At 39.6% G+C, this 15,854-nt stretch overlaps 1 protein-coding gene across 6 annotated transcripts in view; it reads right to left on the reverse strand.

Annotated features, from left to right (window-relative positions):
• The window catches only part of Cep85l (centrosomal protein 85 like), a 126,407-nt gene that overhangs the window by 92,441 nt on the left and 18,112 nt on the right, over positions 1-15,854 (reverse strand). For all 6 annotated transcript variants that reach the window (XM_028894950.2, XM_028894949.2, XM_028894951.2 and 3 more), the window contains exon 2: positions 14,570-14,728. In XM_028894950.2, coding sequence (XP_028750783.1) covers positions 14,570-14,728 — 159 coding nt within the window. The remainder of the gene's footprint in view (positions 1-14,569; positions 14,729-15,854) is intronic.

Raw genomic sequence — 15,854 nt, forward strand, 5'->3', positions numbered from 1 at the left:
TAATTGTACCTCTTGGCCATATTTCTACAAAGGTGTTTTTATGATTCTCAGAGAGTCTGAACTATCTCAGTAACATTGTTAGAGAAGTGTGAATACTCTATCAGGTGATTATCTACTTCCCATGTTACTGCAAACACTGGAACATAACCACCAGGCCTGGCTGCTGCCTGGGGGCTAACAATGTGCTACTTTCCTATCTGCCTTCAGGTGCTTGGGATTTTTCAACTTCATAAAAGATCAACAATTGGTGATAAAAGTCACTTCATCAGATTACTTTTTTTAATGTCTTTTATGTGTTTGAGACAGAGTCTCATGGAGCCCCAGGATAGGAATGAACTAACTATGTAAAAAGCTTCTGAACTTCTGACCCTCCTGCTTTCATTTCTCAAGTGCTGGGATCACAGGTGGACAGCACTCTATGTGGGTTCTGGGATGCTGGGATCACAGGTGGACAGCACTCTATGTGGGTTCTGGGATGCTGGGACCACAGGTGGACAGCACTCTATGTGGGTTCTGGGATGCTGGGACCACAGGTGGACAGCACTCTATGTGGGTTCTGGGATGCTGAGACCACAGGTGGACAGCACTCTATGTGGGTTCTGGGATGCTGAGACCACAGGTGGACAGCACTCTATGTGGGTTCCGGGATGCTGGGACCACAGGTGGACAGCACTCTATGTGGGTTCTGGGATGCTGGGACACAGGTGGACAGCACTCTATGTGGGTTCCGGGATGCTGGGACCACAGGTGGACAGCACTCTATGTGGGTTCTCGGATGCTTGTAATGGAACTGAGGGTTTCATGCATACCAGGCAAGCACCTTACCAACTGGGCCACTTCCTTAGCACTACCCTTGAATTTGTTACTATAAATCTGTGTTTATAGAATATGATCTTAAATTAAGGGCAAAAGTTACCCCTAGAAGTTCCTTACTAGAAAGTCTCAAACCATAGCATGCAAAAAAGTTACCTGGAATATGCTACATACATCAGTAGAATATGATCAGCCCTGGTAGAAAGGGGGCTCAGAAATACCACTTTTAAACAAGCATTCTACTGCTCAATTCATGAGAACACCCATCATCTGGGTATGACTCCAGTTCTGAAGCTTTCAAGCTTACATATTCCAAGTTCGACTATGATCAGTACTCAGAGTTTCATGATAAAATATGACTTACTGTAACATCTGGAATTCATTACTGTCAAAAGTAAAAAAAAAATCAAAGGCTAGTCTATTTATACACATATGTACATCCATAACATGCACATACAGCACATGAATAAATAAACAAGGCCTCAAATATCTGACATATGAGTGTCTTGGGGGGACTATTACTTCTAAGTCAAGAGAAGCATCTAGAAAATGTTAACTGTGTTAACCCTTTAAAAATATTAGTTTGCCCAGGGAAACTAATTAATGATAGATGCAATGTATTTCCTAATGTGCTTTAAGTTACCTGACTGTAGTCACGAATCTCAGATGGAAGTTTTTGATAAGTCATCTAGTCCACATCTAAACTACAACAGTGCAATCTAAAACTAGCTGAGATGCAGTCGTTTTACAAACTAGAACAGCATCTGCAGCATTCAGGAAACCATAAAAGAGCTAGTGACAGATGTTAAAACTGTTTAAGGACATTACTACAACCTAGCAATGTAAGTGGATTACATTTAAGATAACATTTCTGAATCTTTAACAAAATCTCAACTTCCTGTTATTTTTATCTATGAACACATTGATTCTATGTTCTTATATAGAACCTCCCCGCCTCCACATCTTCTCTGATCTACTCTCCCATAACAAGAAGGAATTAAATGCAAAAGAGTTTCTATCCTAGATCCAAATGATAATAATCAATCTTAAGTTTTTAGTTAAAAATAAAGCCTCAAATCAAAACATTCTGGTTTAAAATATAGGAGCACAATTATTAATCAATATGCATTATATTTTACTTGAACCACAAGACAATCATTTTTATATATGATAGGTTTCTTTTCTTTCGCTTTCTTGTTAATACCATAATCACAGTGTACTGTAACAAATGGGCAAAACATTTTTACATCATGTAAATTCCTTCCTTTTTAAAATTAATATTTCAAAGTAGTCTGCATATCTTCGGTAAATATTTTTAAATAGTTTATGGGTACTTTGACTTACAACCACAAATTGAAGAACTGGCCCATAGAGGTTAGTTATCTCACTTAACCAAGCGCAGACCTCAAAGCAGAAGCCTGGGCTGGTTCTCCATCTACTGTGAGCTGGACAACACTGGCCTCCCTGCTCAGGCCTTCTCTCTGTTCTTTCTAAACATAGGCAAGTCAGCGTTCAGAGAGGCTTTGGAGTGAGAGGTAGACAATGTCACTTCCACCACCTGGAAAACTGCAACCTCTGGACACATTATAAACTGTTTGAAAATAAGATGGCTGAATTTTACCTCAGGATTTCACAGTTTATATGAAGTATATTATTTTGCAAAATGTATGGATTTTCTGTTTGACTGGTTTTAAGATAGGGTCTAGCTATTATACAGATGACGCTTATTTTCAATTTTCTATATAGCCCATTCTGGTCTGCATCTCATAATCCTCCTGCCTCAGGCTTCTGAGTACTGACACAGATGTATGGCACCACACCTACCTTACAGAAGACATTTTTATTCATCTTAAGACCACGAACGTTGTGATATCTCACAGTCATAAGACATACACTTACTCCACCTCTCATCCTCCCAGTGCCCAACATCATCCTTACCTCCCAGCATGCTTCACTTACAGACTGCTTCCTTATTTTACAACACTTGCTGTCTTCTCCACTGGATGGCATATAGACAGGAGAAACAGCTGCTTTCTTTCTACCACTAGCCATGTCTAACACAAGGAGACACGAAGTAACCCTTACCTTAAAGAGCCCTTGTTCTTTTTCCTAAGATGAAGACAACCTAGCAAGTGACTCCTCTCATACAAACATACAGAATGAGCTCAAAACATAAAGTATTAAATGATCTATTACTAGTAAACCAACTAATGAAGATATGATTAAACAGTTCATTTTATTGGACCTGTTTATTTAAGATAAATGAAATTAACTGGAGAAAATTATCGTTCCCCAAAGAAAATTAGCAGTAGGAAATTGTCAAAAGCAAAAACTTACCTCTATCTGTACCTTTCTTAGTATGCTTAAAAAAATAACAGCAACACAGACTACTAAACACAGTTCAGTACAGTAAGCCAAAAGGGGGTTTTTGTTGTTGTTTCACAGATAAAGGAACTGCCTGAAATCTGCCTATCAGAAGCCCTGTAATTTGAGCTTAGTCTTTGTTGATTGACTTTATACATACAGTATTAAAGCAATATACTATAGAATCAAAATAAAAAACTATTTCATGTACTTTTATCTATACTCAAAAATTAAAATGGCATTTAGTGTATAGATAATCTTCAATCTTAACTGTCTTACAAAGAGAAATAATGACTGGAATGTATCAAACCCAAAATAACTATAATAAGTTAAATATCTGGATTATATAACATGTTATAATATTATTTGGACATATCACCAACAAAAGGCCTGAAGACCGCTTATTAAAATATTTTGTAGAATATTTTATTTGAATTTTTAAAATAAGCTCAGATTACATTTGCTAATACTTAAACAAAATATATATTGTTTAGAAATTAATATAATAGGCCATGGTAGGGAATTCTCAAGTAAGGGGCTATAGTAAAAAGGAGCTGAATATTCTGGAGGTTATTCTATACTGTCCAGAAGTATATGTTTAACAAGGGTAGATTAGCCATGGATATAGCTTAATGGTGAAACATTGCCTAATGTGTGCAAGGTCCTAGTACAAAAGAAAGAAGAAAAAGTAGGTAAACAAGCATAATTAATTTTATAAATGACAAAAAATGCAGACTTCTGGCTAACAGATGACAATTTACAGAACCAAGGATTGAGTATGTAAAGCACACACGCCACATTCATATGACACTTTTGTACAACAATCCAGCAGACAGCACACTTTAACTGTGAGCTCACGTTTACTGTGAGCACCAATCTATCAAACTGTGTTCTACTGCAAAGCTATTGGCAGCATTCAGCAATTCTCCACAGCAGTCCCTTTACACTACAAAGATAGGCCATGAAGCAAATCTCACAATGAAAAACAGAAGTCTATATAAGTCAACCTCTGGACGTCGTGGGGACATTTGCCAAAGAACACGGAGGACAACAACACAGCAATAGTTCTCATGCAACAGAAACCACAAAGGGCACAACAATTCAGAAGAGAGAATACACACTAAGAATCAAGTGTTAAGTCAAAATATAGTAGCCTTTCCTACTGAATAAGTAGTCTTAGGCAACTTGTAAGAGAAAAGTTTTTTGGGCTTACAGTTCTCAGGTGATAAGAGTCCGGAATGGCAGAGAAGAGTCAGGTAGCTGGAGCAGAAAGCTGAGAGCTCACATCTTAAACCACAGGCACAAACAGAGAATACGAACTGGAAACAGCTCTCAGCTTTGAAACATCAAAACCCACCCCTGGTGACATACCTCCTCCAGCAAGGCCACATCTGCTACACCTACCCAAGCAGTGCCACCAACTGGGGAGCAAGTGTTCAGACATCTGAGCCTGTGGGGGACATTTTCATACAAACCACAATTGCGATTCATGTTCCACAGAAATCTCTCTCTTACCCACAGCCAGTCTTCTAGCATCCTATCTCCTTCTTAGTCACAATTCTTCACAGTCTTTATTGCTTCCTAAAAGTCCTGCCCTACTTACCCTGCCTTCATATTTTGACAGTTTTACCCATATAAAATAACCTTTAAATAAGACTATCTTCTAGGAACAAGCCTTACATTAAATGATTGTCTTTTAGACTATCTATATAGTACTATACAACATACCATAAAAATTATCAATTGTTTCTTGGATTTTAATAAAAATCTGGCAAGGAAAGGAGCTGCAGTTTAGCACAAACTAATGCAAGTTTACCCGCCCCCCCACCAAAGAAAAAGATGTCTTCAGTCAGCCTGTTCAAGGAAACAGGGAAACTCATGCTGTCCATCCCTGAAAGATCACGGGAGCTTGTGTTTTGTGCAATTACTTGGTGAGGAAAACAGATTTGCTACTACTAACACAAATTGGCTTCACATTAATTCACAGAATAAAAATAAAAAACTTTAAAGAGCAGTAGAAAAAGGATTATATAATATGCAGGCAAATCCAAGAACTTCGGGAAATTATGTAAACAACAGTCTTCTCAGTAAAGGATGCTCAGATGTTCTGCTGTTCACTGTCATGAAGAGGACAGAACCCCAGACTCTTGGGCAAACTGAGAAAAGGCTTGCTTCCAGCAGGGAGCTCTAGAGTTTCCTGATTAATGTTATACTCTTTTGAGCTTAAGTAATTCACTATAGAATTATCAAGCTTTTAAATCAAAACTTCAAAACCTACAGAATTTTTCTCTGGCTCTCCAGTGATTATCTGAGAAGGAACTGCACAGAACCTCTAAGGTGCAGTTCTTAGAGGAAGTGAATGAGCTGCTTAAAGCAAAACTTTCAAACAACCCTACGAACAGAGCACAGACTCTGCAACTTTTAAATCCCCATCTGTTTTCTTCGCTAGTGTCTAATATCATGATATCACTAAAACTAATATCATTATTATCACAATAATAATAGTTATTATGTTCACTAATAAAAATAACCAAAAAACATTATCTAAAGCTCTGAATACAGTTCCCTGGCTTCCTTTTTAGATTCAGTTTCGTTCAAGCTACTCTCCAGCACCTTTTTATGCCTTTCCATTTACCCTCACAAACTGTACAGAACGTTGTAGACTGAACTGTGTCTCTTTTTTTTTTTTTTTTTTTTTTTTTTTTTTTTTTTTTGGTTTTTCGAGACAGGGTTTCTCTGTGTAGCTTTGCACCTTTCCTGGAACTCACTTGGTAGCCCAGGCTGACCTCAAACTCACAGAGATCCGCCTGGCTCTGCCTCCCGAGTGCTGGGATTAAAGGCGTGCGCCACCACCGCCCAGCTGAACTATGTCTCTTAATGTGTCATATCACACTTAAGCTAAAATCATTCTCTCTCTCAATCTAACACACACACACACAAAAAAAAAAAAAAAAACACAACACACACACACACACACACACACACACACACACACACACACACACACACACACACACCAGTAAATATGATATGAGTGAATTTGAAAATCAGTCCTTTGCAGACGTAATCAAAATTAAGGTAACAGTCATACAGAATTAGGTAGGAGCAAATGTCATAGACTGGTATTTCCAAACATCATTTCCCTTATAAGGAGAAGAAAGAAAAACATCTGGAGACAACGGGGACATGAAAAGGAGGCAAATATCAGGAAAGGGTGCAACGGGTTGCTAGGAAAAGCCATGCCTTTTGCCTGAGGCCTTCAGAGGAAAACGGTTTTCCAACATTCTGGTTTTAGATAGTCTAAAAATCTTCAAGGAGATAAAGGTGAACCTTCCTTTCTGATTTGTATCCAAGAAACAGATTCTAGACGGGGAGCTCACTACAGAAGCCTTGCAAACCTGGAACTGCAGCTCTTGAGCCTTTCTGAAGACCCTTAGGGTCGGCTAGATTTTTGTGAAGCTAATTTAGGGTCTAACTACTTGGAGCCTGCTAACAATTTTAGCAATGGGAGGAGGGGGACAAGGTTCACTAGGTAGCCCTGGCTGGCCTGGGCCTCAAGTCCGCCTGCCTCTGTATCCCAAGTACCAGGATTAAAGGTACGGGCCACCATGCCCAGATGCTAACAATTGCTAAAGTTATTAATCTAATAATTCCCATAATTTTAATATCATTTTCCTATTATCTTCATATAGCTTTTGGTTCTTTTATCTAAGTTTTAGCAGAGTTTCAGGGGGCAATAAAGAAGTGTATTTAATTTGGCATCCTAACCTGAAAACTTGCTTGAACTTCTTCTTGTAAGGTATAGAAATATATAGGAATATGTGTGTACACATACACACGTAATTAATTTAAATGGATACTTAGTGAAATATTTAATCATTTTGCTTTCTTGTATAGACTCTTAAAGCTGCTTCACACTTTTCAGTGTTGCAGTAAATATTCCTGTACATATTATATAGTTTCACCTACACAAGCCTGTGCTGAGTGAGAACATTACGTTACCTATGATTTAGGTCTGGTGGGTTGTTTTGTTCTTGATTGTCTAGTTGGCTAGTTTGGTTTGGTTTGGTGATATTGAAGATCGAATTCATAGCCTTGTACATGATCCCTAAACATTTTACTACTACATTCCCAGCCCCGCTTACTTATGGGTAAGTTATCTAACCCTTTTGTGTCTCACTTTATCAGAAAGATGAGAAGAAGAACTAGTGTGCCTAGAATAGAGTAACAGCAATACAGATGTTAACACTGCCAAGTCTCCTCTCTAAGGAGCAATGTTTTTCAGCTTTGCTCAGATCTGGATATCACTGTGCATTTTGGAGAAAGGGGGGTCAGTTTCATTGGTGGGAATCAGCGTCTCATCTGACATTCATTTCACTATGACTAAATCTGATCATCTTTTCAAGGCTATTGGTCATCTGCAATCCATCAAATAGATTCTTATCATTTTTACCCATGTTAAAGTACTAAATACATAAAATTTTATATATGAATACCAACTTTGGACATTGTATTTGTGGCTCTTTAAGTGTTAATGTTATTAGTTTTATTTAAAAATTTTACTCTGTGTTATCTCTTTTACTTTATAACTTTAAGGAGTATTACAGTTTAAAAGTTAGAAATATTCTTATGCAAACTGACAATAAAATCAATATCCTATGGACTGACCGCCAAGTTATGAGCTAGTAATATTTAAACATGGTTTACCAATAAAGCAGTGGAAAAAAAAAGATATTTTTCTAATAGTGCTGTCTAAATACAACTAAAAGTATTGAATATTACATATAAAATGAACAGGAGACCTGAAAGATTAGAGGAAGAAGGCAGACCATGCAGGGACCTTGGAAGAGGGACAAGGAAATAAGGCATTCTTTGTGTTTCCTTTTTGCCTTACATCTCTAAGATTTAGGAACAGCAAAACCAGAAATCTAAAATGACCAATAGGAATGCCCAAAAGAATCCCAATAAAAGCTAATTCTTGCTAGCCCAAGAACAAAGAAAGAATACAGCAAGAAGACAGAAAAGGTCTGCATGGTTAACTCCATTCACTAACCAGCCAGCACAGAAAGCAGTGTAGCCCAACCTGCACCCTCACAACTAACACCAAGTGAGAAACCTAAGCTTCCAATCTTGTTAAGTTGTAATAAAATATCCAAGGGCCTTACAACAGTGACATCAAAAAAGGCCACACAGGGAGACAGGAGCCTCATTCCCTGTCTGTGAGGATGTATCTATCTATCTATCTCTATCTCTCTCTCTCTCTCTCTCTCTCTCTCTCTCTCTCTCACACACACACACACACACACACACACACACACACACACACACACACACACACACACACACACACAATGACAGTGGAGATCTGCCCTAATAGAGACTCTGGACATTCATCACCTTCAAATGTCTGAAGCAATCGACATTGGGATCCGTGATGTTACCAAGGGAAACCTAGATTTTTTTATTCCACATCTACCCAACCAACAGTAAGAAAGTGCTCTCCTCTATCCTCTGGGTATCAAAAAGAGGTCATCCAATTCATCCAATTGAAAATAAAAGACCCAATATTCCATTCCTTTCAACAGAAGAACATTATCTAATTAAGCCAGGTAGCAAAATATAGTTAAATAAGTAAATACACTCTACATAATCCTAAGGTGCAAAGGAGAAGTCACAAAGTATAAAACATACTGAACTTGTTGCTCTTGCAGATGACCCAGGGTTCAGTTCCCAGCCCCTACAGCTCATAAGCATTCTAATTCCAGTTCCAGGGGATCTGGCACCGTCTTGTGAATTCAAGGGCATGTGATACACTTACATATGTGCCGGCAAAACACATATAAAATAATAAATATCTAAACTATTACACATACATACACTCAACTGAATAAAAATGAAAATACAAACTTCCAACTCTGTGGGACATAGGTAAAGCAGTTTCTGAGGGGAGATGTTGCAATTTAGATCTTAAATGTCCCCACATTCCGCTGTTTGTTTAGGAGACAGGTATATGCCTCAGTGTGTAGAGAGCAGAGGACAACTTACAGGAGTCAGTTCTCTCCTCCATATGGGTTCAAGGACTGAACTAAGGTTGGCCTTGGTGGCAAAGGCCTCCACCACCTGAGCAATCTCACCAGTCTTCCAGGCATCCTGTTTTAGAGGCTTGGTCCCCAGAGGGCAGTATGAGAGGTTCTGTAAACTTAAGTGGTATTCAGGACAGAAGGAAACCATGGAATCTTCTTCCCCTCCCTCTCCTCCTACTATTCCCAGACTTGAGGTAAGGAGGTGAACAGCTCTCTCTGCGACACACCTCCCATGTTGTGTTGCTTTAATTAAAAACAATGAGGCCAAGAGGTCTTGGGATGAAACCTCTAAAACAGGCATCAAAATAAACCTTCCTACTTGTAAGCTATTGGTTTCAGTATTTGTTACAGTAGGGAAGGGTGGCTTTGCATTTACTCGTATCTGACTGTGGACAGGTTTTGGAATTACTCTACAGGTACTTAGAGAAGGGGTCTCTATCCTTGCCATGCATTTCACACGTTAGAAAGGCTCTGGGACAGTCCTGCAGTAAGAGTTTCTGTTTATCTACTTATTTGCTCGGATTTCTTTTGTTTGGTTTTTTTGAGACAAGATCTTTTTACATAGTCCAGGATTAACTCAAATTCGTGGCAGTCTTCCTGCTTCAGCCTCCTAGTGCTGAGATTACACCATGCCCAGCTCACAGGAAGACAATCAGGCTAGAGAAAGCTTTGAGTCGTAAAGCCACATTCAATAAGCAATTTCAGAAAAGAGCTCCCATCAGAATGTTGACAAGAGCACGTCAGTGAAGACTGTATTGTGGAAGTTTCCGGTGACAATGAGGATATGGTTGGGATCTAGATTACAGGCAATTCTTGTTATCCACAGCAAGAGTCAGATACATTTTGTCCATGTCCTAAATCTTTTTAAGTGTCCAAGTGTAAAGGTGATAAGGCAGCTTATGTGCAGAAATTTGAAAGCAGCTAAGTACTTGGGCACTGCATGCATACATCTAGACGCTTTTAGCCAAATGCACTTGAGAATAGGAAGCAAAGAACAGCCTAGGAAGTGTGTGATATAGACAGTATCCCTACAAGCAATCCCCAAATAGTAACTAAGGCTTTGAGGGATGGAAACCCTAGGAAAATGGTGATAGCAATGTAGAATGCTGCTGGCAATGTGCAAAGCCAGATCAAGAGTGGCCAAGTGGCTATCAATACAGCTGTAAGCTTGCAGTACTCTGGCCTTGGAAGCCCACACCTAATATGTGTCCTAAATACCAGACATGGAAGTTTAAAATTCAGGGTTTGCCACACTGGCTTCCAGTCTTGCTTTGGTCCAATTTCTTCCGATTCCTCTATTCCTCTTTTGGTATAGGAATATTTGCTTTTTGCCTCTTATACCATTATATCAGAGAAGCTGAAACTTTATTTTTTTTTTTTTAAAAAAAAAGATTTATTTATTTATTATATATGCAGCAGGCCAGAAGAGGGTACCAGATCTCATTACAGATGGTGTGAGCACATATGGTTGCTGGGATTGAACCAGGCCTCTGGAAGAGCAGTCAATGCTCTTAACCTCTGAGCCATCTCTCCAGCCCTGAAACTTTATTTTTGTGGTTTTTTTTTTTATAAGGGCTCACAACAATATTACAGAAGAAAGCTTTGAATGTAGACCTTTGAGCAATGCTAAACAGTTAAAATCTAGGGAACTCTTTAGATTTTAAATGTTTTTAACAGTGTGAGATAAACATAAACTTTTGGGACCAGAGGAAGAATGTACTTTGCATCTCAAACGTACCAAAGCTCATGTGTAAAAGTTTGCAAGATCCTCAGGGTGGTGCTACTGAGAAGTGGTATAAACTTTAAGTTTGGGGGCGGAAATGTTCCTAAAACAGATCTTTATACCTGCATTCCAGAGGCTTGTACAACCCTGGTCTCCTCCAATTCTCTTTCAGTTCCTGGCCATGAGGTGAGCAGTTTTGCTCTACTATGCAATCTGCCATGGTGATCCCCACTAAAGGCCTAATAGGCACAGGCCACCTAATCATGGACAAGAGCTTCTAAAACAGTGAGTTGAAATAAACCATTACTCTGAACAGTCTGATTTTCTCATCTATTTGTTGTTGAGAAAGACAGATAGAGAGGAGAGAGAGAGAGAGAGAGAGAACATTTAAAAGAAGTCTCAGTAATCTAACTTCCTACCTTAAGAAACTAGCAAAATAAACCAAACCTATGCAGAAAGGAATTAAGAAAAAGCAGAAATCATTGACACTGAAAAGAAAAATAAAGATATTATGGTGATATTTTATTTGTACTGAAATGTAATTTTAATTTTATGTTAATAAATAAAGTTGCCCTGGGGTCAGAGCTATTAGAGCCATAGCAAGAGCATGATGGTTAGAAGAGCTAGGTAGATCTCTGTGTGTTCAGGGATACAGCCAGCATTGGAGACATACGCCTTTAAGACCTGGACATACGCCTTTAAGACCTGGAGGGCTGTACTTACAGGCAGTGACGAGGCAGTCACGTGTTTGAGTTTACAACCAATGAGAAGGCAGAACAAAAAGACTATTTAAAGACATATACACAGGAAGTAGCTCTCTTTCGGGGAGGTAGGAGCACCGCAGGAGGAAGGGTAAGGTTTTAGCTCTGAGCTCTGACCTCTGGCTTTCTCTTTTACACTGGTTCTGTGTTTCTTATTTTAATAAAATGGTTGGTTACATCTACAAGAGAGAGCGCACATTTAAAAAGTCTCAATAATCTAACTTCCTACCTTAAGAAACTAGCAAAATAAACCAAACCTATGCAGAAAGGAATTAAGAAAAAGCAGAAATCATTGACCCTGAAAAGAAAAATAAAGATATGGTTATTTTAAATGATCAATAAACCTGGCAACCTAGAACTGAGACTACAAAGGAAAAAAAGACACAAGTTATGCAAACAGCAATAGAGCAGGGACGATCACCAGAAAACCTACAGATACCAAACTGTAGGGTGCTGGAACTACACTACACATACACAGGAGCCACTAGGAGCTTTCCTCTTAAAAAATTACCACAGCTCATCTAATTTGAAAAGTTTGACTAGCTCTGTAAATATTGAGAAAATTCCTCACTTAATTCAAAAATTATCTGTAGCTTCAGACTGAAGAAAATGATTTAAAAATAAACAACTTTTTCCATGTCTTTCAGAAAACATAAATACCTAACCAATTCAATTTTAAAGGGTAGTATAAAGCCTGATGATAGCAAAAAATAGGAAAAGGGAAAGAAAAGCATTCATATACACACACACACACACACACACACACACACACACACACACACACACGTACACACATCCTTAACAAAGTATAAGCAAACAGAATTCAGCAATACATACTTTTAAAAGCACATGATGATACAGGGTGTTTCCTGGTACTGCAAAGCCAAGTGATGCATGCTCTTTGGTAGCACATCTATGAAAACTTGACACATCAAGCAGGAAAATCCACCACCAAATTAACAAGTTTATGGTGAAATCCACATAAAATATCTGATAAAAATCCAATTGCCATTCCTGATTTAAAAATAAAATCTTTTGGTCATAACATAGCTCTTACACCCAGGAATTCAGCACAAAACTTGCATAAGACTAGAGATGGGAGACGTGCATAGGAAGAGACAAATAGGCAGAAGATTCACAAGACACTAAAGCTACGCTGTATGATACATTACGGTGACTATACACATTAATAAATCCTTCCAAATTCAGAAGGCATACAGTTCTGAGTAAACCTTAATCTGAACTATAGATCTGGTATGTCTTAGCTACTGTTCTCACTGCCCTTACCAAATCTGTGAGAAGACACAAGAGAGGAAGGATGCTGCATCCATTAGGGCAGGTCTTCTACCTTCATTTCTGCTGCCAGGATAAAATAGCCTGACAGAAAACACTTTAGGGGAGAAGGTGCTCATTTGGCTTATACTGACAGACTACAGTCATGATTGAGGGAAAGCACTGTGGCGGGAGCTTGAGACGATTGCTTGTATCATATCTACAGCCAGGAGCAGAGTGAAACAGATGTACCCAAGCTGCCTGATTGCTATGCTGTGCTTACACTCAACTAGCTTTCTTTACTCCTGTACAATTGAAGGCCCACCCTGAGGAATGGTACCACCCATGATGGGCTAGGTCTTCCTACAGTAGTTAACAATCCAATTAATCCTTCACAAACACACCCACAGAGATAAAGACAATGAGCTCACCTGAGACTCTCTGAAGGAGATTCTAAGCTGTGATGAGCTGACATTTACAACTAGCATAAGAGCCCAGAAGACATGGTGGCATAAATGGCTCACAGCTGTGGCTGGGGGGTTATCACAGCTGGGCAGATGAGAAAGCAGAGAAAGAGGGATGCCAGGCCTCATCTGCCTTTCATTTTCTTTTGTTTATTGGGTCCAGACCCGGGTCTGTCTGCCTCAGTTAAACTATACTAAAGATGCCCTTGAAGATCTGCCCCCAAGTGGTGTGTCCCTATGTAATTCAAAAGTCCTCTCAAGCCGACAGTGAAGATTAACATCAGCACATGACTGTGATGCACTCAAGTGAGAAGGCCCCACAGACGTGCATGTCTGAGTATTTGGTCCACACTTGGGAAAGGATCAGAAGGTACGGCCTTGTTGGAGGAGGAGAGTCACTGGGAGCAGGCTGGAGTTTCAAAAGATTCTCCCCCTTCCCGGTGAACTCTCTGCCTCCTATTTAAGGCTCAAGATGTGAGCTATCAGCTACTAGTCTAGCAGTTCACCACCTCTGCTCCTCTTCAGAGGCGCTGCAACCCTCTGAAACTGTAAACCCAAAATACGCTCTTTCTCTTAGAAGTTGCCTTGGTCATGGGATCTTATCAGAGCAACGGAAAGTAACTAATACAGCAATAAACGGCAATACAGGTTCATCAAATAATAATGAATTCATTACTCTGGTCAAACAGCAACAACAGGGGAGGGTGGACATGGGTGGGGCCAAGGTGGACATGGGTGGGGCCAGGGTGGACATGGGTGGGGCAGGGTGGACATGGGTGGGGCCAGGGTGGACATGGGTGGGGCCAGGGTGGACATGGGTGGGGCCAGGGTGGACAGGGTGGACATGGGGAATCACTTTCATCTTCAATCAGCTTGACTGATGCTCTGAAAATACACATAAATAAAAATAATCTTTTTTGAATGCAGGGGTAAACCAAATATACAGAGAATTTGATATTTTATACGAAGCAACACAGAATACTGCCAACAACACAAACACTACCTTATAAACTTTAGAATCACCTCTAGAAAAACCTCAGTTCATACATTCTCCATCACCTTATCTCACCTTCCTCTACATTAGCTTACCTTCCACGCTGTCAGAACAGGAAGTGCCAATGCCAGTGTCCCCACTGTCAGAAGTTATACTGTGTCTCCTGATATGGCTATTTCGATGGCTAGATGGAACAGTTGTGGCCTGCCACAATGACTCATTACCAGGTAGCCATGCTGATGAATAATCCAAGCCTATACAGGGAAAAAATACAAAATTAACACATGTGCAATATCTGTGAAAAGGCAAAGGTCTTTTTACCTTATAAACAAATATACATAGTATTTAAGAGGTTATTTTTCGCCCAAAATAAAAATAACCAAAGATTCAAATTCATCGAATAAAAACTACATACCACAGGGATGACAACTAAATGCAGACTCTGAACCTTCTGACTGCAGAACCGTTAAAGATGGACTGCTATCTGATTTAAAATCACCACTGAGACTGGGCATGACGGCACATGCCTTTAATCCCAGTATTCAAGAGGCCGAGGCAGGCAGACTTTAAGGATCTCTTTGAGTTCGAAGCCAGCTTAATCTACATAGCGAGTTCCAGGACAAGCAGGAATACCTAGTGAGACCCTATGTCCAAAGAGTAAAGTCTAAAACTAACCCAGCCCATGCTGTCAAGTGTGCCGGTGCACAACTATAACCCCAGCACTCAGGAAGTACAGGCAGGCAGGAAGACTGAGACCCTGAGGACAGCTCCAACCACACAATGAGGAAGCCCACCTGGACCACTGACGCAAGGCCTTGAAAACAACCAACCCAGAAAGCTAAATCTATCTTCAAATGTCAACAGTCTGCCCTAGAATATTTCAATCAGACACCTCGGATTCCATACACAGGCCTTAGCTGTGAGCTGACCTCAGCTGGGGGGTGGGGGGGTCTAGATGAATCCTGTTACATGACCAGAAGATACTGAATGTGTTTGCTCATCATGAAAGGTTTCTTTAAAAAGTTTCTACTGTAGCCTAGCCACTTAAAATATAGTGTATCTCTTCATAGAATTTTTGTTTCTTTAATTATCTTTTGCTAAATTGTTCACTAAAACTTCTTTTAAAAGTTTCAAATAGAGCCAGGCCGTGGTGGCCTACCCTTTTAATCCCAGCACTCAGGAGGCAAAGGCACATGCATCTCTGTAAATTCAAGGCTAGCCTGGTCTACAGAGTGAATTCAAGGCTAGCCTGGTCTACAGAGTGAGTTCCAGGACAGACAGACAGCAGATACGGAGAGAAATCCTATCTGGAAAACAAAACAAAACGAGAAAGTTTTAAATAAAAAATACCACACACCAAATTAAGCTAACCGAAGTCTA

The sequence above is a fragment of the Peromyscus leucopus genome, chromosome 8a (genome assembly GCF_004664715.2).
Source record: "Peromyscus leucopus breed LL Stock chromosome 8a, UCI_PerLeu_2.1, whole genome shotgun sequence".
Lineage (NCBI taxonomy): Eukaryota > Metazoa > Chordata > Mammalia > Rodentia > Cricetidae > Peromyscus > Peromyscus leucopus.